We start from the raw sequence: 22,539 nt of genomic DNA, 5'->3' as shown, positions 1-22,539 counted from the left end.
GTCCCCATATGATAAAATCCACCACCCCCCCTGATTTTCTTTTACAACTTGAGTACTGCACGTGGGTGTCCGGGGCTTGGGCCAGGACCGCGCTACCTGTGGAGCCACCGTCACCTCCAGAGCACACTCCTCACATGAGCATTCAAATCCTTTAGCCACACTTCAAAACGGTGTTGTCTGAGGCTTTGAAAGGATTACAAAGTGAAATCTTTCTCACATGTCTGCACAATGCCGTGGCTAACTGAAGCACGGAGGAACAGAGCCCCGAAAGGGAAGCAGGAAACCAAACGTCCACGACAGCGGCAGCAGCGCCGCGTTGTGACTATTGACATCTGTTCACAGTCAGTAGCTGCGGCGACGGGAGAACTGAGATTTGTAATCATGAAATTCTTGGCACTTCATTTTTCTTCTTGGCCAAATAACTAATTGGTCATGTGATCATTTCGGTCCTCCTGGTCAGCTTGTATTCACTTGGGGAAATAAAGGAGGTAAAACAGGCTCGTTTGTGGCTCTAACTCTAACGGTTGTTAGCTTTTTTCCCTACAGGAGGATAAACTGGCTGGGCAACTCAAACACAGTATTATTGAAATTAATGAGCTCCATTCAGCGTGGCATAACTCCTGCTGTGTGGTCACACTGTCAGTACTGGATGATGGAAACCATTATCCAGCATCTGCCACAATCCTTTCACTCTCACTCACGGATGTTTAGCATCAGTAGTAGGCGTGTAATGATTCACTAATCTCACGATACGGTACGATACGCGATATTGAGGTCACGATAATGATATGATATTATAGCAGTATTGTTTTATCTACCTTGAATGAGGAACATATGACTAGAAAAAATTTATTTTATTTGAAAAACACAAAATACAAAACAATACTGTGCGTTTGCCCTATTGTTACAGTTTGTAATGCTTTATAACTGTTTAAGTTTTAAAGAGAAAACCAGGCCAACCATTTTCCACAAACTGAACTAAAAGTAAATGTCAAGTTTGCATTATGCATCTTCAGTTTCAGACAATTCAATTCAATTCAATTCAATTTTATTTATATAGCGTCTAATACAACAGATGTTGTCTCTAGACGCTTTCCAGAGATCCAGAACATAAACATAAACATAAACATAAACATAAACCCCCGAGCAATTATTATATAAACAATGGCAGGTAAAAACCCCCATAGTGGGAGAAAAACCTTAAGCCAAACAGTGGCAAGAAAAACTCCCCTTTAGGAGGGAAGAAACCTCGAGCAGGACCAGGCTCAGGCTCAGGCTCATACTGATACAAGTACAAATATTTTGCCACAAACTGAATAGTTTCTCTCATGTATGATTTGACTTTTTTCTTTTCCAGAAATTTAACAACTAAAATTAAATACATGTAAATACATAAATGCACCATGACATATTGATCTTGTGCCAGAGCTCAGAGCTTCACCTGCTCCAGCCTGAGGCCGTAAGGTGAACCCCATTATCGTTTCATCCTCACACCTTTGGGGACGACACAATCTTTACATCATAAAAAACATTGATTCATGCTCACCTTAGAAGTAAAAGTTTAGAGCTCAAAACCCCCCAAGAGTCCCGTGATGGGGACCGTAAAACGGTACTAGTTTCTTCTGAGCGTAGTCAGATTTTGGTCCGCGGGTCGAGGTCGTCACGTGATCCCGCTGCACCAATAGGATGTTACTAGTAAACAATATATTCATATTAATAACCCAATATCGCGCTACAGTTTGTCACCTCCACAACGCGTATTGTGATGTTTTTGTATCGCCAATTTTCGTGGGACGATATATTGTTACACCCCTAATCAGCAGTTACAGACACGTGGTTTGGTGTAGAATCCCTAAACAGACTGGGCAGCTCCAGCTACTCTGGGACAGTTGAAAGTATTGCTTTTATTGTTTTTATGTCGCTGTCTCAGGCAAAGTGACTTTCACAGAGTCTCATCTTCGATGCACGTGAGGAAAATGTGCTCCACAGATGTTCCAGGTAAAGAGCTGCACCTACTCCAGCTCGGGACAGCAGCTTTTCAAAGGCAGACAACAGAAGGGCCTATGAGTACGGACCTGGGGGTGTGACTAAGTGAGTGAGTTTTAAGGCGAGCATGAGAAATCACAGTCGAGGAGTGCATGTCTGATATCAGTGTCAGGGGGTGTGTGTTTCTGTGTGCAGACAGCTGTTTCTCCTAACAGTCCCACATGTGTAGGCCCTCCAGTGATCCATTCCCTCCCTGGGAATCTCTAGTATCACTGTGAGATCAAAGGAGCGTGGAGGGCAGGGGGTGGGGGCTGGAGTGAGGGATGATGGAGCACTAGAACTTGGTAGACGTGGGCCTACTGTGGGCGCCGGATTCCTCTCATCAACGTGCTGCTGCTCTCTTGACGGGTTGTGTACAGAGAGGGAGAGTGAGGGAAGAGCTGCGCCAGCTATTTGAAGAGGGAGGATTGTTCAGCTCTGGGTGTTTGGGTAATGAAGGACCCCCGGGTGACGGCCCGGCTGTCCTGCACCGTCCCCCCTAGGGTAGGGAATCCAGAAATGGTTCTTGTCAAGAACCTGTTCCCAGTGTTTCAATTCCTTGGAATCGTTTGCCTTTTTTGCAAATGATTCCCTTATCGATTCCAGTGGCCGCCAATGACTACGTTTACATGCAGTCGAAATTCGGGTTATTGCTAATATTCCGGTTACTGAAACATTCGGAATATTCCGTTTACATGGTAATTAATCATTCGGGATATCTCAGAGAACATCATGACACAATTCCCGTCATTTCTGCTTCTTCTTCCTGTATCCAAATTCAAAACAAATGCTGCTTCACGAAACTTTTCGCTCACCTTCTCTTAAATCTGGCTATCCCGGTACTTTCTACCGTCTACAAATGCAGAAATGTTCATATCCTTCATTACATTTATGAAGTGATGAGTCTCCTCCTGGTCTTGCGTTTCTCCGTGTTTAGAAGAACTTCCTGGACTCAAAAGACCAGGATTCCTTGTGAACAGAGCATGCGCAGAAAAAACTAATTCCTGTTCCGTTTGATGGGGATATTCCGTTTGGCGTTTACGTGACCGAATATTTTGGTTTTAAAAGGAGTAACCCAGGGGTCATATTCAGGTTTTTAAAAACCTGAATATGAGCAAATTCGGGTTATTCAAAGGGGTTATTGGTGTTTACATGGCCGTGCAAATTCATTACTGCCAATATTCGGGTTTTAAAAGGGTTATTGATGCATGTAAACGCAGTCATTGACGTCACCAAACATGTGCGCATTCGCTAGTCTACCGCTAGCTTCTCCAGGGAACTACTCGTCTACCGCTAGCTTCTCCAGGGGACTACTAGTCTACCACTAGCTTCTCCAGGGGACCACTAGTCTACCGCTAGCTTCTCCAGGGGACTACTAGTCTACCGTTAGCTTCTCCAGGGGACTACTAGTCTACCGCTAGCTTCTCCAGGGAACTACTAGTCTACCGATAGCTTCTCCAGGGGACTACTAGTCTACCACTAGCTTCTCCAGGGGACCACTAGTCTACCGCTAGCTTCTCCAGGGGACTACTAGTCTACCGTTAGCTTCTCCAGGGGACTACTAGTCTACCGATAGCTTCTCCAGGGAACTACTAGTCTACCGCTAGCTTCTCCAGGGGACCACTAGTCTACCGCTAGCTTCTCCAGGGGACCACTAGTCTACCGCTAGCTTCTCCAGGGGACTACTAGTCTACCGCTAGCTTCTCCAGGGAACTACTAGTCTACCGCTAGCTTCTCCAGGGGACTACTAGTCTACCGCTAGCTTCTCCAGGGGACTACTAGTCTACCGCTAGCTTCTCCAGGGGACCACTAGTCTACCGCTAGCTTCTCCAGGGGACTACTAGTCTACCGCTAGCTTCTCCTTTCATCAAGTCAGGGAAGAGTATCAGGCCAGAATAGATGAATGTCACCGAGCAGTGACTATGTTTGTGGTGTTGAACATGTTCAACATTCTTGTGTAATTGCCACAGAATAATTTGTTGTATTTAGTTAATTTCTACAGAAGAATATTTATTTTATTATTATTATTATTATTATTTTATAATAAATACATATTTTATATTACAAATAATTTTGTGGGGACCCCCTGGCACCATGGAGGAGCCCAAGGCTGGGGGTGTCTTAACACCTCACATTAATTTTTTTGTTCAAAGATACAAAACAAAGTTGAAGCTAATCGACCTGTTTGTTCTCCTTTTTTCCAAATGAGAATCGATAAAAGAATCAATAAAGAATCGAATCGTTAAACAGAATCGAAAATGGAATCGGAATTGGAAAAATCTTATCAATTCCCACCCCTACTGACCCCCCCCCCCCCCCCCCACATGTCGTTCCAGTAGATTCCCTACGATCTCCATCTCAGAATATCAGGATGAAGGTGGAACTGGAGTCATCATCAGGTTGGCTTTAGGACCGCCTGGACACGTCACCAGTCCAACACAGGGCTTATGAGACTTTTAGTGTTTAGAGTGATTAGTGTTTTAATTGTTTTTATTGCTTGCTTTGAGCCAACGACATTTCGTTCCACTTGTACTTGGACTTTTGGAATGACAATAAAGTGAGCCTTGATACCTTGGTACCTTGGTCCTTGAACGCAACAATTGGTCCTTGAACGTAACACTTGGTCATTCAAGTAGACCCCCACCAGTCAACAATAGACTTCATGCTGGCAGTTACATCGTTGCATAATTTTCTGAGACAGTCCTGTAATTAGCATGAGGGGTTCATCAGTAAAGTTCAGATGAAGTTCAGCGACTACTTATTTTCTTTATTAAGCAAATAAAATAGGAATAAATTAGAATTAGAGCTGACTCTCAGCTTTGCTCTGTTTAAAAGTTAAAACTAGCCTTCATCCTCAGCCCATATAAATGATAGTTTTCTGCTGGAGATGGGTATATTTCAATACTCCTGAAGTCTCCGATTTAAAAGTGCTCTACAGCTGCAGCTCCAGCTCTTTCACCATGACCTAATGTGTTCTCGCACAGCGCCATGTAACTGACCAACTCTCCCTACACTATTTATGATATGCTTAAATAATTAAATCTGCTGCTGATATCGTTTTCAGCGTCTGAGAGGATGTTCCTGAAGGCAGAAGTCCAGTTTTCAGGGACCAAAGCCGAGTGTCTGCAGGAAAAAACCAAGAGCTGCACATCTACACCACCGTGCAGCCCTTCAAAGGGCTTTAAAGGATTCAGAGCCCACTTTATCAGTTGGACAAGGGAAAGCCCATCTCTTATAGCTATGTAGCATTAAGGAAAAAATGTACTGACCTTTTTACTGGAAAAAAACAACCAATGAAAAATGAGAGGCAGAGGTCGATTTAAGTGTTCTCATTCCCTGGTTAATGTCCAACAGCTTCACTGTCTAATCCTCAGGACGCATTAAATCCCAAAAGCCAAGGAGTCATTTGTGGTTTCAATTAGGTATGTGGCAGGAACTTTCTGTCTCATGTTTAAAGACGAAACTGCGCCATGTGAATATTTGCTGCCTAATAGACGGTTTCACAAAAATGTTACGGTGCTCATCGTAAATATCACTTTATAAAACCTTCTCGGCAATTTTTCACCAAAATTACATTTTCATTTGCAAAACACTGAGCAGCTTTTAAACATGTGACTGACAGCACAAAAAGAGTGAAAATGCTGTGAAATGTGTTTCTGTCAGGAAAGAGTTATTTCAGTCACTATGTCTCTATTTATGCTCCATAAATTCTGGTATTGACGATGTAAAGCCTCAGCTTACGTGATGTAACTTTGTGGGGGGAATTATTATTATTATTATTATTATTATTATTATTATTATTATTATTATTATTATTATTATTTATTTATTTATTTATTTATTTATTTATTTATTTTTTTATTTTTTTATTATTTATTTTGTTTTTATAAATGTGTACTTCAGGATCATTTGGATATATTTATATATACTGTATATACCTGTCTGAGAACATCATTACCTGTGTTAATCCATTAAAAGTATCAGACAGTGGATTTAAACTTTACACCACTATCAGCATCATGTAAAGTAGAGCATTGTTAGAAATTAACCTTCTAAAAGTGCAAACCTGTGATGTTTAATATCTGGCCTGCCAGACCATAAGGATGTTTAAAGGATTTTCCCTTTTAAATGTATTGGGGTTTTTCTCCAATAATACTTGTTTTGCTGCAATATTATAGATCCATGTTTAATTAGCACCACTTGTGAAGGGGCTAACTTGTGTACATTTTGTTTTTATAGCATGAAACCGCACATGTTTCATTATGTTTCTGGGGGCTCACACGGGACCCTAACATCAAATATGAGCATGTAAACAGTAATCCTAAAACCAAGCTCTGACTTGAGTTGATCGTTCTTATTGGTGGGTTCCACGGTGATTAAAGAGCAAAATAAGCCGTCTGAAAAACATCTGCTGTTAGTTGTTCATGTGGAACATGTTAAAACGACCAAGAGCACTGGGACTAACGAGCCTGTTTGGACGGTACCAACCTTCCAGCTTTGGTGATGATCATCTCTGTGCCGGCCTCATGGAACCGCTTCCACAGCTCCCTCTCGTGAAGAACCACCTTGATGTTCTCAATGTTCTGAGAGACAGTAGAACCTGCGTCACTCCCAGTGCAATGCAAACATCCCATAATATCATGTTTCAAATACTATAGTACTGAACAGTGAACGTATAATAACATACACTAAAGTAAACACTATATGTATATGTGTGTATAGATAGATAGATCTATCATTTTTGTCCATCGCTCCTATAGTTTCTTGTCCTGGCCCCCCTTTTTTCTCCTTTGTGCATGTTTGCAGGCCGGAGCTTCAGGAGCAGCGTGCTTGCCTGCGCCCCTCTCTGGTCATCCCGTTGCTGCTTCCACCTGCCTGCGGTCCCCCCCCTCTGGTCATCCCGCTGCTGCTTCCACCTACCTGCGGTCCCCCACCCCCCTCTGGGCATCCCGCTGCTGCTTCCACCTGCCTGCGGTCCCCCACCCCCCTCTGGTCATCCCGCTGCTGCTTCCAACTGCCTGCGCCCCCCCCCCCCCCCTCCGGTCATCCCGCTACTGCTTCCACCTGCCTGCGGTCCCCCACCCCCCTCTGGTCATCCCGCTGCTGCTTCCAACTGCCTGCGCCCCCCCCCTCCGGTCATCCCGCTGCTGCTTCCACCTGCATGCAGTCCCCCACCCCCCTCTGGGTGGCATCCCGCTGCTGCTTCCACATGCCTGCGGTCCCCCACCCCCCTCTGGGCGGCATCCCGCTGCTGCTTCCACCTGCCTGCTGTGTGCTGCTGACGTCCCCCACTCCCCCAGTCTGGCCCTCGGCAGGAGGGTCCCCCCTTATGATCCTGGTCCTGGTCCAGGTTTCTTCCCTCCTAAAGGTAGGTAGGTGCAGCAGCCTTACCTGGTCAGCCCTGCTGGGGTTGGGAACCGTGGGAACCGTGGGAACCGTGGGAACCGTGGGAACCGTGGGAGTGTTGGACAGGCCGGGGGCCGGCTGGTCTGGAAGGAGATCCGTGTCCCCGCTGGTCCGGACCTGGCTCATCCGTTCCTCCGTCCCAGCTGACGCCCTCTCCCTCTCCTGAAGCATCTCTGCAGGATTAACACACACACTCAGCTGTCAGTAGCAGTGAGCAGCTCTGCTGGGAAATACTCATTTTACAACAGACCTGGATGTGGATCTTCTGAGACAGTCGGCCCTGCTGTAATCTGCTCCCTCCCGCCTCGGCCGACTGTTCCCTCCCGCTTCATACCTGTTCCCTCCCGCCTCATAACTGTTCCCTCCCACCTCATACCTGTTCCCTCCCAACTCGGCCGGCTGTTCCCTCCCACCTCATAACTGTTCCCTCCCGTCTCATAACTGTTCCCTCCCGTCTCATAACTGTTCCCTCCCACCTCATAACTGTTCCCTCCCACCTCATAACTGTTCCCTCCCACCTCATAACTGTTCCCTCCCACCTCATAACTGTTCCCTCCCACCTCATAACTGTTCCCTCCCACCTCATAACTGTTCCCTCCCACCTCATAACTGTTCCCTCCCACCTCATAACTGTTCCCTCCCGTCTCATAACTGTTCCCTCCCGTCTCATAACTGTTCCCTCCCACCTCATACCTGTTCCCTCCCAACTCGGCCGGCTGTTCCCTCCCACCTCATAACTGTTCATTCCCAACTCGGCCGGCTGTTCCCTCCCGCCTCATAACTGTTCCCTCCCACCTCATAACTGTTCCCTCCCACCTCATAACTGTTCCCTCCCACCTCATAACTGTTCCCTCCCACCTCATAACTGTTCCCTCCCACCTCATAACTGTTCCCTCCCAACTCGAACAAATATAGATTGTAGTTTCTAAAAGCTCCCGATATAAAACCAGCTTTCCACCTTAGTACACTAACATTTAGCACATCAAAGGCTGTCTTTGAACTGATTAAATAAACTTCAGAAGTGAATAAAAAGTCTGTAAAAAGTAATTTATGAAACAATGCATATGAAAAAATAATATCAGAAATATTTTCTATTTAAAGGATCATGAGGCAGGATTGAGGCAGGATGCCTACAGTGTTTATCCAAAGATTCAATCCTCTCATTCAAACAGTGAGACGTAGAAATGTCTAAAGAATATACAATTATTAGCAAAATGTTAGTGACTAAAGACATAAACTGAACAGAGATACCTCTGATCGTGTGGCGTTCAGCGCCACAACGGAGCTGCAAGCCCTGCAGGATACCGAACCGTTGATGGAGTAAAGCTGCAGGTACAACAGCTGAGCAGGAACATCTCTTGTGATTTTGTTTTTTTGTGTCATTTCTTTAACTGCAACCCAGATCTGAAGAGCAAATCCAGGTTTATGAAACAATTCGGCTATGATTGTGGAATCGTAGCAAATTCAATCCAATTGTATTTATATAGCGTCTATTACAACAGAAGTTGTCTCTAGGATCTTTCCAGAGACCCAGAACATAAACCCCCGAGCAATTATTATCTAAACAATGGCAAGAAAAAACTCCCCTAGTGGGAGAAAAACCTTGAGCCAAACAGTGGCAAGAAAAACTCCCCTTTAGGAGGAAAGAAACCTGGACCAGGACCTGGATCAAGGTTTCTGTGGTTGCCACATGGGTGAAAGCACGAGGAGATGCTAAAGTGAGTATAAATGTAAGACTTATTCATCCGTGCCATTATTTCCGCCTGTCTGTTACGTCAAAAGCAGTCCAGACACAATTCCTCCGTGGTGCTCGGCTTGCAGCTGAAACTGTAGTGAACATGTTTCCCTCTCCCAGTTACCTCCGCTTTAAATGCATTTTTTATTACAGTTCATGTTGCAGCTGCTATATTTCAAACAGATTTTTATACATCACCGGCGTAACATCCCAGTGCTCTCAGCTAAACGTGGCTGGAGGCTCGTAGGCCGGTGGGAGACCTGTTGCTCGGCCTCCCGGCCCCTCAGGCCCGGGTCTACCAGGGTGCATAAGCATTGCACCCTCAGTTTATGTGTTTGCATGCAGTTGAAAAGATGAAAAAAAACTGACAAGTGCGCGCGGGTAAAGCCTGATTTATGGTTCCGCGTTACACCAACGCAGAGCCTACGGCGTAGTCTGGTTAGTCTGGCTTGATGCAAATTAATACAATCAACACTTTTTAAATAAAATACTACATATGAGTGTATAATACGTATTAGTTTTAAGTTCAGTTTACTGAATGAAATGGTACTATCAAATGTATTTAACCAAGTTACCTTAACAATAAATATTTGAGTTACTTGAACCTCAATTGAATATTTCTTTACACTTATAACACTTTTAACAGTTATGAGGCAGGAGGGAATTGTTTCAGTTAATAAACTTAAATGGTTTTAGGCAATCGGTTTCCTCAAACCGTTTGAGTTCCACTAACTTATCAGGTTTTACAGTGTACTGCAAAAATGCACTTGAAATACACTTTAAATCTTCTTGTTTTGCTAGTATCATTCCGCTTGAAATTATGGGAAAATGCATAATTTAGTGTTGAATAAGGTGCCAGGCATGTGCCCCCCCTCTGATCTGAGATGCAGCCCCGGTCATAATTTTTCTAGAAGCGGCCCTGCGGCCCCTGAAGGCCGGCTGCTGTTTCCTCCGGGAAAGCTGAGCTCTGTTAGTGCGGACCGTGTGGAAACACGGGGCCACCGCTCTCTCAAACGGGAAAGTGGAGAGGCACGGTCCAGCATAAACTGGTGGAGACATTTGTGAAAACTAATAGAGATAATGACGGACAGCGAAATGGTCACATGATCTTCTTCCACAGTGGAAAACTTTCCCCTGCTCCGGCGTGAGTCAGTAGCTGCTTAAGTTTCTGCCACTCTGGACATCCAGTCGGAAAACTGTTGAACTTCAAATACGTTTTTTCTTGTATGGTCATAAACACAAAAAAAACTCAATTCCATCTTCACCAGATCACTTACTCTGCCTATAATCCTTTAAATGTAATTAAAACAAATGAAAGGAAGGCTGCTTCGTGCCTGCTGTTTGTACCAGAGGAAATGTTTGCTTTAAAGGCATCTGCTTTTAAAACATGACAGAACAAGAACAAATACCTCTGCAACGGCTACAACAACAGCCGTATAGTATAGTAGCTTATACACATTTTATAAGCTACTATGCATATCTGGAAGAGTTCAAGCGAGAATACAGGCACATTCACGATGTTTTTCTGGACAAAAACAATTCCTATGAATGTACAAGCTAATTTGACCTTGTAAAACACACGTATCTAGAAGTCACATGACTTGCCCACCATTAGTACGACATTCTGCACAGGAAAACGATACTTTTATTGTTAAAACATTTCAGATCTGCTGAAGGCTACTTTAGAGAGTTAAAGATGAAAAACTTGGAGAGGCTACAATAAAATATTCAACATGTTATTTAAAGGTTGTGACGGGTGGAAGAAATGTGCTTGATGGAGCTCTGTCACACACGCTGCAAGGCCCAACTCACAAAAAATAAAATCAAATAAAGGCCTTCATTTCTTCCTTTATAAAATGAATCAATATCCAAATAATTTTAATGACATGTAAAATGCCCATGTCATGATTTGATGGAACTAAACCACTGGCGTCAGCAGGGCACGAGTGTTAGACACGCCGAGTCTAAGTTTTGTGATGCTTCGTGTTTATTATTATATTATTATTACCAACAGAGAGGAACCCGGCTCTATCAGCCCGCTGCAAACATCTGTTTGGGACGCTCTCCTTCCACACACATCTGGCCTGCTAGTGAGGGAGTCACAGGAAACACTCACTTCTGCTTGTGGAGCAATTAATTGATCTACCTCTAATATTACCATGACATTTTCTATTGGTAACTTTATAAACATAGATAAATAAATAAATAAATAAATAAATAAATAAATAAATAAATAAATAAATAAATAAATAAATGAAAATTAATATTGGTGGTCATTTAATTTAATTTACCATAGGTCAAATAAACATTTGAAGGATAAATCAACAAGTCAACTTATCACTTACGCACAGTCAGTACTATAGCCAGCACACACACACACACACACACACACACACACACCACTACTACGTGTGTGTGTGTGTGTGTGTGTGTGTGTGTGTGTGTGTGTGTGTGTGTGTGTGTGTGTGTGTGTGTGTGTGTGTGTGTGTGTGTGTGTGTCAGATAAGTGACAGGTTTGATCGGCGATCAATGTTCCACGACAGGTTGTTGTTTTTTTTTTAAGAAAGGGGGTCACGGGCTGGTTTGCCCTCCATAATTAGATAAATAAGACTATGACGGTGGTTTTTACATTAATGTAAGGGCCAGGTGTTGCAAAAATGTGGAAATGTAATTTTTATTTTTTATTTAAAGCCCCAAACGCCCCGCTTATCTTCTTGGCTTTCTGCTTCTATTTTAACTAAACAGCTGTAGTAATAATAATAATAATAATAATAATAATAATAATAATAATAATAATAATAATAATAATAATAATAATAATAATAATAATAATAATAAATATAAATATAATAATTATTAATATTAGATGTAACAACAATAGCTTCTGAAATATCCCGTTCCAAAAGGATATACTCTGCTCATGTCCTCTCCTTGTCAGATTTAGGTCTTAAATCAGATTCTGCTCCACAGTGAGTATAGTTAGTTGTCTAATAATTGCAGCGCATTGTTCCCTAAAGGATTTACGGTTCATTTGTCGAAATGTGAAATCCTTCCTCCATTATCTTAAATCATTGCGACAACAGCCCTCTGTATTTACAGAGCAGGCAGATCAGCAGTATAATCAGTTTACAGCGCAACTAACAGCCGTGCAGACGCATCTCCTGTCCAGCCGTCCTCACCTCACGCAGCCGCGCTCATGCGCTCATGGATCCATCCCCACACCACGGCGGCGTCTCCGGCCTGCACACTGCGCTGTGATGCCGCTTCCACGGCGGCTGCTCGGCCCCCGGCTGCCCCTGGTTGCCCCCCGGCTGCCCCTGCTGCCCCGGCGGCCCCGCTGGCTGCAGCTGGCCGCTGGAGGCGGCTGCGCGTCGGGCTGCTGCGTTGCCTTCGTGCGCTCTCCGCTCCGGAGCTGCGTCCTGCGCCTGTGCAGCGCGCACTCTGCAGAGCTCCGAGCTCAACTAAATGGAGGGTTTTTTCTTGGAATCACACACACACGCGCTTGCACACACACATTTTGCACATGTCTGCTCGGCCCATTCATGTGTGAAAGGCACGGAGAAGAGAGAGCGACTCGTCCTGTTGCTGGGGTCCTGAAGATGTGGAGGGGCCTGCTCTCCTCCAGCACCCGCAGCAGGTCACACTCTGACAGACACTTCCTTCACCTCAGTCCGCCCTCCTGCTGGAGAGCCGTGGGCTCCATCAGCGCACTGCTGATTATGTATTATTATTATTGTTTTTTTATGATTTTGTATCCTCATAATAACTATATTGTTAAATGTTATTAGGTGGGGGTTCCTCATAAGACTATGGCTGGCTCGCTCCTCCCTGAACAGTTTCATTTAACTGCACGTATTTGTGTGATGTTATTTTTATTGTATGTGCCAAATAAAACTAAACTAAACTAAACTGCAATCCCAGACCTCCAGACCTCCAGACCTCCAGACCTCCAGACCTCCAGACCTCCAGACCTCCTGACCCCCAGACCCCCAGACCTCCAGACCTCCAGACCTCCAGACCCCCAGACCTCCAGACCCCCAGACCTCCAGACCCCCAGACCCCCAGACCTCCAGACCCCCAGACCCCCAGACCTCCAGACTCCGAGACCTCCAGACCTCCAGACCCCCAGACCTCCAGACCCCCAGACCCCCAGACCTCCAGACCTCCAGACCCCCAGACCCCCAGACCTCCAGACCCCCAGACCCCCAGACCTCCAGACCCCCAGACCTCCAGACAGGCCAGCTGACAGTCTTGGCGGGGCCCCAGACAAAATAATCTAAGATGGGCCCCCCTGTGCCCGGATCTCTCCTTCTCCCTCTTCCTCTCCTCTCCCTCTGCTCTTCAGGTTTTTATACAAGCTAATGGACGTTAACATTCTCTTTTCTCTTCTTTTCTCTTCTTTTCTGAGCACCGGACTTGTGCTGACCGGACATTTTGACCATTGTTGAATTAAATGATAACGTCAAATTTTGATCAGCGGCCAAACCATTTTTGTGTTGGGGGTTCTTGACCACAAGGACAATTAGGAAGAAAACAAATAACAAGCTTTTATGTAACTCAAATACTACATATTCTTCCCACAAATAGGCATATTTTGAAACATTTTGAAAAATGATTCGATAATTTAATGAGAATTTAAAAAAAAAAATTACAAAAATTCTTGAGTTCTGCCCCCCCCCCCCCCCCCCACCCTGGGCCAACAGACCCGTTTGCCCCTCCCTATCGGCGGCCGTGCCTCCAGACCTCCAGACCTCCAGACCCGCATTCACGACCTGGGGCCAACGCAAACTCTGCTCCAAAGCTTTCTTATTTAAAGGCAAAAAAAAAATGTATATATATTTTCTAGCACTAACATGGCAGCACCTGGGTCCAACTGGACTCCCAGCACTGACCAGCACTGATCCAGCTGGACCTCCTATGTAGTAGCAGTAGTAGTAGTAGTAGTAGTAGTAGTAGTAGTAGTAGCAGCAGTCTGACCAGCACTGATCCAGCTGGACCTGAACTATGTGATTTTGTGCTTGTGTTGTTCTCTCAGATGGAAGTCGCTTTGGGTAAACGCGTGTGCTAAATGACAGTTGTAGTAAAGACGGGCCATGCACCGCAACATCACTGCATCCACAATTACGCAATGATTAGTCAAATACTGCTAATAGTCCAGGTAACCCTGAATGCGCAGATCCCGCACCCTCACCTCTCACGGGTGGAGCTCCGGTGTCGTGCCAAAAAGTGATTGCCTCCCTGAAAATGGGTCTTTTTACCTGCCAAAAATGGATTGAAGGCCAAATACAGTTAATGAAAGGTTGTTTCTACCTAAATATGATTTGATCTCATTCTTGAGCTTCATAATATAGAGCTCACAGGATTGCTTTTAACTAATTTTAAAGGACCATTACAACACAAAATAGGCATTTTCACCTGCCAAAAATTGATTGAAGGCCAAATATAGTTAATGAAAAGTTGTTTCTGCCTAAATATGACTTGATCTCATTCTTGAGCTTCATAATCTGAAAATCTGACGTTTTATCGCTATCGCTCAACGGGCTGCTGTGCGGCTCCCGCGGCCAGAAATCAGAAGAAATCAGATTCTGGCAAGCAATCACTTTTTGGCACGACACCTGTATCAGGAGTAGGACAATTGCCCTCGCGTGCAGAAAAGACACAAACTTTGAACAACTTTGAAATATGTGCAAATAACAAGTCATATGTGTGTGTGTCTCAGTAAAAGTTAGGGTCGCACAAACTAAATGTGAGGACCAACCTTTGCTGTGTGTTTTGCTCGCAGTTCATTTGGTGCCAAGAACACTTTTATAATGTTTCATTATGAATAACAGCGCGCCCCGGGGCCCGCGCGGCCCCGCGGTATACACCTCCATCCAGAATAATGAGTTGTACGATTTAATGACTGACCAGGTGGATCTTTTGGTCGGGCGGCAGGTTTCAGTTAATGTATAGAAACGTAATTCTTGCCATTGTTTTTATTTATTTTATTTTACCTTTATTTTACCCGGTTAGTCCCATTGAGATCCAGGATCTTTTTCAAGGGAGACCTGACCAAAAATGGCAGCTTTAAAAGTTACAGACAAAACAACATCAACAACAACAGAAATAGAAGGACAATGCAAGATAGCAAAACAAAACAGTGCCAGTAAATAAGTTACAATTAAAAACAGTGACACGTACCACCAGAGTCATTTAAAAATGTATTTGTAAGAGCTTTAAAATCAGACAATGAGACTAATGTGTTTAGCTTCAGGTCTTTTTGGAGGCTTTTCCAAGCTAGTGGGGCAGAACAGCTGAATCTTCCCTATTGGTCCTTGCACTTGAAATGGACAGCAGGATTAAAGCATCATTTATCTCAGGATAGAAGTACTGGTGGCTTTCAACTTGATCCGAGAACAAATGTAAAATGGAAGTTTACCTAATATAGCTTTGTATATGAACAGGTACCAATGACTAAGCCTCCCCCATGTCAGTGAAGGTAAGCCAGCCTTGGAGTACATAATGCAATGATGAGTTAGAGGTTTACACTTTGTAACAAATCTCAGTGCACTATGATACGCAGTGTCAAGAACTGGGCAGGAGCATTCAGATACAATAGATCACCATAATCCAAAATTGGTAAAAATGTCGCATGCAGAGCCCAGTCTCCTTCTGGCCTCAAAGGAGAAACATGCCTTGTTTCTGAAGTAAAACCCTATTTTTAGCCTCAGTGTTTTAAGAAGATTATTTACATGCAATTTAAAAGAAAGGCAGTCGTCAAGCCAGATACCAAGTTATTTAACTGGATAGAATGAGATGTACCTGCTGGACTCTACTGCCCTTACCTTTTAACAACTTGCGCTTTTTATTATTTGACCTTTTTTCTTATCATTTTATTTCATTTTATTTGTTATTTACTGTTTAATTGTGTATTACTGCTTTTAATGTTGATGTAAAGCACTTTAAATTACCTTGTGTTGAATTGTGCTACAAATAAACTTGCCTTGCCTTAATTGCTGTTTCAAACCACGCGGATATGTGAAGGATATTTGGTGGTGAAGACGTGAAAAGTTGCTCTGCAGCAGCAGAGGCTCGTGTTCTCGGGCTCCCATCGCCCTGCACGGATCCTTGAACGTGATTCAATGCATAACGGATATTGTGTCGGATATTGTCGGGTGCTGTTGTCACTCAGCGCCGTGCACGAGCAGGAGGCCGCGCCGTGGACGCGCAGGTGAAATATATGCTGTGGTTTTGCTGTAAATGAAGCGTGTGTCGATAAATCAGATGCCAGCGCAAATTACATATCTGCTCGGCGACATGTGTGTGTGTGTGTGTGTGTGTGTGTGTGTGTGTGTGTGTGTGTGTGTGTGTGTGTGTGTGTGTGTGTGTGTGTGTGTGTGTGTGTGTGTGTGTCTGTGTGTGTGTGTGTGTGTGTGTGTGTGTGTGTGTGTGTGTGTGTGTGTGTGTGTGTGTGTGTGTGTGTGTTTTTCTCAGAGTTGATACTGAGCTGCTCCTTCTCCATCCTCCATCCTCTCACCTTCACGCCTCTCTGTGCGTCATTTCATTCCAATCAAGGCCATTTCATTTTGTGATTTTCAGATATTTCACATTGTACCTCAAAATTGCATGGTTGATTTAATTATTAGCTGTAAAATAAAGTTCGGCTCACACTGACTGACGTCCGTCCGTAACGCAGAAACTCTGCAAAGGGGGAGTTAAATGGTCTAAACTGAAAACCGCGTGTTTTTAAACCCATTTGGCTAATTTTAACTATTTCTAATTCAAACTACTCTTCCTGTTATATAGCAATGCCCGAGGACTTTATGCTTTTACCCTGAGTTTCCCGCAGATGCATGGATGGAGAGTTGCGCTCAGATCTGGGGCCCCGCCGTCACACAGGGCTGCACTTCTGTTACTGCACCAGAGCCGAACAAATAATCAGCACGATCATCCCAAATACACCATTATACCTACGTGTGAAGTCATTTAATGTCCGTAGAAAAAAGTGATTAACTCTCCTTGCAGGCAGGGAACACTGTCTTAATAAAAGCGCAGATCTCGCAACGCGCAGTAATATCACCTAACCCTAACTTTGGATTTATTCATATTAGTAACATATACCTCTGTGTATTTTGTTATTTAAAAAAGAAATCCAAAGTAATTTATTGATTTCTTTTAATTCTTTATTTTTCAATTTTTCAATGATTCATGTTTTTGCATGCTTGACAATTTCGTAAAATGTAAAAGTTAGTCTCGTTATTGTTTTAAAGGCTAGATTATAAATGAAACGTTTCTGAACACTATAAAACAGCCTAAAATGTACACTTTTGTGAACCCGTTGAGTGTTGGCCTTACAGCAGATCCTGCAGGAGGATGGATGACATCCAGCAGCAGAGAAAGTTAGTCCGCGCTTTTAGGCCCATGTCTGCATGGCACTCACGACTAAATAGAGCTGAAACTACACAGTTGTGTCTGTTTTCCAAAAGCAAAACCCGTTTGAGCTGATGCAGAACACGTGGCTTTATCACTCCCAGCAGTGTGATTGACAAAATGAAATAACACCACAAGTCATTTGATAACAAATGGGACAATAAATAATTACAACAAACAAATAAGGACGTTAAACATCATGATGACCAAAAAAATAGTATTTGTTCTTCCTTACCTGCAGCAGTTCTCCTGCAGCCTCCTCTGGGGGGACAGTCCTCAGACTCATGCAGCACCTCTGCAGCTATCTGCAGGGAAAAAACAACTAAAAAATCATTTTTCTTTATAGTAGGAGAAAAGAGCTGAGGTTTTTTGGGAGGAATTGAACGTCCATCCACTCCCACTGTGACGTGGAGCAGCAGGAGGAGGTTTCAGCTGTCTGACACCAGTGCTGGACTGCTGGGTATGACTTCCATTTGCTGAGCTGAAGGGGAGACAAAGACCAGGGGCCACTGGTGGCTCTGGGGGGTCCCGGCCCCCCCCGGGCCCCCACCGGGCCCCCCCCGGGCCCCCACCGGGCCCCCCCCAGGCCCAGACAAACACACTGATGAGAATAGTTGTATGTCTGTACGGTTCTGAACCAGAGGTGCCAAAAGTATTCACATCCATTACTCAGGTAGAAGTATAGATACTAGAGTTTAAAAATACTCCTGTAGAAGTTGAAGTATCAACTCAAGTTTTTTACTCAAGTAAAAGTATAAAAGTACTGGTTTCAAAACTACTTAAAGTATAAAAGTAAAAGTAATGTAAGGGGAAAAAAAAGCCATTAAGGACAAAAGCCATTGAAAATGAATGCATCTTAGTATAATGTAAATATATTAAAGAACCATATATGTGTACTATTGAGCATTAACATGTGTTTCAGAGAGCAGACTCGTACAAACCAATAGGGTGTCGGAATGGTATTATGTTTATACTTCTCATCCAACCACAACCAAATTCACTCTATCCGGATGGAGCAATTTAACTGGATAGTTTTTTTTTAAAGGCCGAAATGAAATAGAGTAACGAGGCTGTTTTTAAAATGTAAGGAGTAAAAAGTACAGATAATTGTGTGAAAATGTAAGGAGTAAAAGTAAAAAGTCGTCTGAAAAATAATTACTCCAGTGAAGTAAAGATAACCAAAATTTCTACTTAAGTAAGGTAACGAAGTATTTGTACTTCGTTACTTGACACCTCTGTTCTGAACTCAAACTTGTTTTATTTAATGACATCAGTTCTTTTCAGACTTTATAGGGTAACAGAGGTAAAGGCAAGTTTACTTGTGTAGCACAATTCAACACAATTCAAAGAGCTTTACATCAACATTAAACGGCAAGACACAATTAAAACATAAATAACAAATAAAATGAAATAAAATGATAAGAAAAGAGGTGAAATATTAGAAAGCACAAGTTGTTAAAAAGTAAGGGCAGTTATAGTACAGCAGGTTCATCTCATTCTTACAATGGTAAGAATTAAGTTTCTATACGGTCAAAACATACAAAGACCGGGTCAAATACAGTATTAGAAAAATAATCTGTGCAGATTCGTGCGGTGAATCAAACCAATTTGACAATTCACAATGCCTGTATTCAAGGCTTATCCATAACTTTGCGTGGTTTTCACACAACTGACGAGAATTACATTTCTATTACGGATGCTTAACAACCATTTTTAACTTGATTTTCAATATTATTGAATTCACAGAACCTTGTTAAATGTTCTCCTCCCTCAGCATGCGTCCCTTTTATCACTTTTATTCATCAGAAGTGCAGCAGCGGTCCGTGTTCAGCTTGCAGGATCCGGGTGGGTGGTGGGTGCTGGGGGGTGTTAGATTTATACTGGTGGTGTCTGGCCTTTTACTCTCCCTGACAAAACATTTTCTTGTGTAACTCATAGGAGGTGGCTGAGTTGGGAGGGAGAGGGGGAGGGGGGCTGCATTTTTCTCACCGCCTGCTCTGGCCTTGTGTTTCTCCCGCCGGTGAAGCGGCCCAGTACTTTCTCACTGGCTGGGGCTGCAGCTTGTGACCCTGCCTGTTCTCCAGCACGTATTTCCAACCACGTATTGGCCGCGTTCCCTCCAGGCCGGCGCTGAGGCTTCAGTAGACGCAGCGGGTCAAGAACTAGGCGGAGAGCTCCGTCTCACTCCCCTCTTCAGGCTTTCATTGCATCATTTTTCATGGCTGACCTCCAGTATGTTGAATTAGCTGATATGAGGATGGATATGGAGTTTTTTTTTCTGAGCATTGTGTTTTCTTGGATCTTTGGACTGAGAGTGTGATCACTCATCTCTGCCTTGGTGTGAAACTGGTGCATGCACACTAGGGGTGGGAGGATACGGGTAACTCACCATTCAATACTGTGGCGATATGTGGCCCACGATAACGATAATATCACGATACACGATATCTACGATATTCAATATATTGTAAGAAATTTCATCAACGGTAGATCACGATATATGTGACTGAAAAAGAAAAAATACTCATAAAAAGGAAAATGTCTGTAGTTATGCATTTATTCAATGCCAAAACTTCATACAATGTACAAAGAAAGTGCATTTGTATATTTGCCTCACTGCCTGCTAGTCTTGTACTGTAAATGTAAACTCTGTACAGCTGGACAAATTCAAGTGCATGAACATTAATAACATGTTTCATATAAATACGGATAACTCACGATTCAATACGGTGGCGATGTGTGGTCCACGATAACGATAATATCACACCGATATTCGATATATTGTAAGAAATATCACGATATATGTGACTGAAAAAGAAAAAAATACCCATAAAAAGGAAAACGTCTGTAGTTATGCATTTATTCAATGCCAAAACTTCATACAATGTACAAAGAAAGTGCATTTGTATATTTCCTCACTGCCTCCTAGGCTTGTAAATGTAAACACTGTACAGCTGGACAAATTAAAGTGCGTGAACATTAATAACATGTTTTATATAAACCAGGACAGTGCACTGCTTTGTTTCTAATACTGAAAAGTCAGTAAGCAACTTAATTTTGCATATAGTGCCTCACTGCCTCCCAGTCTTGTAAATGTAAACACTGTACTTGTGCATGAACAATAGTGCGGTGACAACCGCGTAAATCCATTATGTGTGTTGTAATAAAATATCGATATTTGCCGCCAGTTTATCGATTATTTATTGTGACAGAGAGCGCAACAATATATTGAAATATCATTTTTTTCCCAGGCTCCGGTAGATGTAAAGTTTGCCCCCACGCCCCCCGAGCCCTGCAGAGTGGGGTAATGATCTTTCAGCTTTTATTTGGTTATGTTCCCCTACACGTACCGTTTTTAGTCCTCATCAGATCTCTAAAGCCACACCTGTCTAGCAATAGAAAGAAAGGAAGAAAGGCTAGTAAACAACAGCAGCTATAAGCCGGCCGACATGCTGAAGTGTTTAAGTCACGGAGCCATCCATTTTTCTCAGGAAGAGGTTGGAAATCAAAGCAGAACTGGAGGAGAAAAGGCCGGTGTGAGCACAGACGTTCACTTTTATAAATTTATGGCGGGTTAAAGTTTGGGGCTGTCCTGAAGAATGCCTGCAAGCTCTTCACATGGAGCACTGACAGCGGCAGATTTACCGCCGCCGGCCCCGTCCCTTGATTCTACACACTGGACGATGGAGAGGATCCAGCTTCTCTCCAGAAACGCTTGATTGATCACTGGCTGACTGATCACCTGACTGCTTGATTGATTGACTTGTTGACGGAGCTTTTTTGAAATTTTGTTGCAAATTGAAAAGTGTAGCAGTGATATAGGGTGTAATGCCGCGACGGCCTCTGTTCAGAGGTCTGGACCTCGTTACCATGACGATGCTCCGTCTGACTGACAGTCCTGCTTGTCCGTCACATGTCTGGCTTTTTACATAAAAGCTTTGAAAAGCCTTATAAGTTCATGGGCCTGAGACGATCGTGGGAATACCTCCAAAAACACATGTATTCTTTATTTTACAGGTAAACATTATTACAGGTAAACATTAGTAATTCAAATCTGTGTAAATCATATATCACATCTCATCTGTTATAATATATATTATCATTCATATCTGACCTGCACTTTATAACAATAGTTATTTAGTAATCTGCACTATGTATATATATATATATATACGAATACGAAATGTGTATATATATATATATATATATATATATATATATATATATATATATATATACACATTTTGTTGCCCTGTACTTTTTACATGTGCAATGACAATAAGGTTGAATCTAATCTAATCTTAACATTATAAGATATTTTAAAAGAAGACAACTTTAAAAGACACTATCATCTGCAACATATTTCACGCCAGCTTTCACCAGATTTTAACTTTTAGTTTTTATGTATTTTTTTGTATTCTTGATCAACTTGTGAATTTCTGGTAACACTGTAAAAATATCATCTTTGGTCAAAGTAGTTGTGTTATTCTCCCTAACGTGGTTCCTGGGGTCTCCATGAAACTTTATGACATACTTTGGTCAGAACCACACAGAGATATAAAACACGACAGAAAGGACATGTTTGTGAAGTTGCTCGTCTCTTCAAACCCCAAACACAGCCATGTTCTGTGTTTCCATGTGTCTACTTTACTGCAAGGACCAGGTTTCTCTTCACGTAGTTTACAGCAGCTTACATGTTGTTCCTTACAGAAATAATGTGTTCATGTTACGGCCACATTCAAAGGAATGAAACTATTTCCATCCGTGTTGGGGGAAACCTTGGGGTGGGTTTGATTGTGGGATTTGTGTTCAGTAAAAATGTGTCTCTGTGTGCCTGAATCTTTAAATGGCTTGTACACACGAAATACTCTAAAGAGTAATTCAGTTCGACTGGTAAACGGCCCAGAGTCCTTGATAACAATTACCTCGTCACAGAAACTATTGCTGTTTTCATTTTTATAACT

General features: G+C 43.0%; 1 protein-coding gene across 2 annotated transcripts in view; it reads right to left on the bottom strand.

Moving 5' to 3' along the window:
* Positions 1 to 19,421, bottom strand: part of tbx4 (T-box transcription factor 4) — a 63,016-nt gene extending 43,595 nt beyond the window's left edge. Inside the window, exons 1-4 of one of the 2 annotated variants that reach the window (XM_061718695.1) lie at positions 19,325 to 19,421; positions 17,811 to 17,880; positions 7,417 to 7,604; positions 6,514 to 6,608 (exon numbers count right to left, since the gene is read on the bottom strand). In XM_061718695.1, the coding sequence (XP_061574679.1) occupies positions 6,514 to 6,608; positions 7,417 to 7,602 (281 nt within the window). In that variant the 5' untranslated portion in view covers positions 7,603 to 7,604; positions 17,811 to 17,880; positions 19,325 to 19,421. Of the gene's footprint in view, positions 1 to 6,513; positions 6,609 to 7,416; positions 7,605 to 12,345; positions 12,472 to 17,810; positions 17,881 to 19,324 lie in introns of those variants that run through there. The other variant, XM_061718693.1, reaches the window with a different exon arrangement.
* Positions 19,422 to 22,539: the final 3,118 nt, after the last annotated feature.

Source organism: Cololabis saira, chromosome 4, assembly GCF_033807715.1.
Source record: "Cololabis saira isolate AMF1-May2022 chromosome 4, fColSai1.1, whole genome shotgun sequence".
Taxonomy (NCBI): domain Eukaryota; kingdom Metazoa; phylum Chordata; class Actinopteri; order Beloniformes; family Belonidae; genus Cololabis; species Cololabis saira.
The sequence above is the reverse complement of the archived record's forward strand: the minus strand, read 5'-3'. Positions and strand labels throughout refer to the sequence as shown.